The sequence below is a fragment of the Cannabis sativa genome, chromosome 8 (genome assembly GCF_029168945.1).
Source record: "Cannabis sativa cultivar Pink pepper isolate KNU-18-1 chromosome 8, ASM2916894v1, whole genome shotgun sequence".
Taxonomy (NCBI): Eukaryota; Viridiplantae; Streptophyta; class Magnoliopsida; order Rosales; family Cannabaceae; genus Cannabis; species Cannabis sativa.
Window position 1 is genome coordinate 22,195,994 of NC_083608.1, and position 2,534 is coordinate 22,198,527.

General features: G+C 36.1%; 1 protein-coding gene across 1 annotated transcript; it reads right to left on the reverse strand.

Moving 5' to 3' along the window:
* Positions 1-241: 241 nt before the first annotated feature.
* LOC115701577 (uncharacterized) lies at positions 242-1,563 on the reverse strand. Its single transcript, XM_030629396.2, has one exon. It carries the CDS (start codon positions 1,400-1,402, stop codon positions 665-667), a length of 738 nt encoding a protein of 245 aa, XP_030485256.2. The 5' UTR covers positions 1,403-1,563; the 3' UTR covers positions 242-664.
* Positions 1,564-2,534: the final 971 nt, after the last annotated feature.

Consider the following 2,534-nt stretch of genomic DNA (forward strand, 5'->3'; position numbering starts at 1 on the left):
ACCATACATGTACACACCAATTTGTTATATATTTAAAGATAATAGATATATTAATTTATGGTCACAGCTGGTAATAAATCATGTAGTAAGTAGACCATGCGGTTTGTGTGTTATATATGTAGATACTCATCTATAAAATATATATAACACGTATATAATAATGCTGAAGAACTTTTCTTTCAATGAAAACAAAAGTAGGTAAAAAAATTTAAAAGATCAAGGAAATTAAGAAGCTCCATAACCATGCAATATCATCACCATTTTAATTTAGTTAAGAAGAATTGCACAAATACCCAGATCACTCACCCCTCTTCATGATCATCATGTACAACACTCTCCAAACTCCAAAACCCCACCATTTTTCTCAAAAGACCCAAAAAAAAAATTATTTAAAAAAAAGCATATAAATACACAATAACCAAAACGGAGAGTTTTTTTTTTTTTTTGAACAACCAAAAGAGCCAGATTTTAACTAATAAGAGCACAAAAACTCTCACTCGATCCATTTTAATTTCTACACTTTCCTCCTCATCGTCCAGTCCACCATATATGCTTTTCTTCTTCGTTTTTTTTTACATCCCAAGACAAAGAAAAAAAAAGATCCTTAATAAGTGGGAGAGATCTAATTGACATTAATTAATTAATTAATGAAATAATTAATTAATTAAGCACTTCTCTCTAACATTTCCTTGAATCTCCTAGCTGACTCTTGTTTCTCCAAAATGAACTTAGCATGACAATTGGCAATAAACATATCAGCCAACTTATCAATGTCGTCGTTGGGTACAGCTGGCGCATCCCCACCCGTCTGATTAAAATCTGTTGCGCACCCACCGGATGACTTACCATGCACCTTCCTCTCCTCAAGCCATTGCAAGTAACCAGAGAGCTGAGAATCATCCTCGTGACCATGATCACCACTAGTCCCAGTTTGTATAACTGAATTATTCCACGTGGAGTCATAGTAAAAATGGGTGCTGCCATGAGCCGGCGGCGCCAGCTGTGATAAGCCGTCGAAAACTGGGGCCGGAACGGGAAGCACGTGGGAGTATTTGGAGGAGCAAAAGTTGTAGTGGAGCCTGAAAGAGCCAAAGAATATGCTCTTGGTGCTCTTCTTTTTCTTGTTTTTGTTCTTCGTTAAGGGGTGAATAATCAGCTGCATCGTTTGGGCTTCTTTTATGGTGTGGACGACAATGGAGATGGTTTTTGATTTGGCTGTTGAGAGGGTCCGGAGTAAGCGTCGCACGTGGCACCAGACCAGTGTGTTGACAAGGGTTTTGAGCTTCATAATGGATGATGAGTTATTTGAAGTTGGAGAGGAAGAAGGTGAGATTTTGAGTGAGAAGAGTTGTAGAAGGTGGAGAGGTTTGGGATTATTATTATGGGATGCTTCTCCAACCATTTATTATTATTATTATTACTATTTTCCTCTTATTTTATTGAGTGAGAGAAAGAGAGATAGAGAGAGAGCTTCTATGATGGGATTTGGGACTTTATTGAAACAGATTATTTGGATATATAAAGAGATTTGATTACTTATTTACCCCTTGACTTTTGTTTTTTTTAAAGGTTTGCCATTGCTTTTGCTTTGTGGGGTTTGTAAAATTTTCTGTTATTCTCTTCTTTTCTTTTATTTTTACTCTCTTTATTGGATTTGCTATGGATATAGAGCTAGACCACATGACTTACCTTTGCGGGTAGAAATTTTGAAGTTTTGTCACAGATAGTGTCATCACTGATTATATCTTATATATGACCAACACACCAATTTCCCCAATCCAATAAGAACTACAAAAATGAGAAAGGGCGTATACCTAGCTAAATTTTAAATAATGTGATAGTAATTAATAAGGATGCTTAATAATAATATACACAATAAATAAAACTTAATAAGGGAATTATAAGAGATCAAGAGGAATCTTGGAGACACCCTTCGTACCTTTTCTACCGAGCATGCTTTCTACTCAGATCTCTTCCTCTTCCTCTTCAAACAATGGCGATCATCATCATGACCCTCTGCAACTTTTTCGTCTTCCTAGGCATCTTTTCCACCCTTTTCTTGGTGGCGCTACATTTATAGCGATTGACACTCAACTGCCTCCACCCAAGGTGGAGGTGATGAGGTCAGCTCAATCTCGAGCACAAGGGATCTTAGAGCAAGCGTAGATTGGTATTAATGAACATATCTTAGGTTTGATCTATTTTCAGAGTAAAATTTAATTATTATTTTTCTTTGTATTTAATTTTGAGCATCCTTTCAGATCTTAATTTAGGGTTAGCTTTAATTATTGCGTATACCAACCTAGATTATGGATAGATTTGGATAATCCCCTGCTTAAACCGGCCATTTATGACCGTTATCCCTACCGTCTATGGTACTCGAGTATACCTATGATGAATAGTACTCTTTGTACCCCTTTGATTGATATTTTGCTCGTGTCTGGCTATTTAAGTCCAAAGTACTAGAATTTTTTTCTTACCTTATTTGCTCACAAACACTTACCTTGCCTCTTAGCTCTTATTTTATCAGAAAT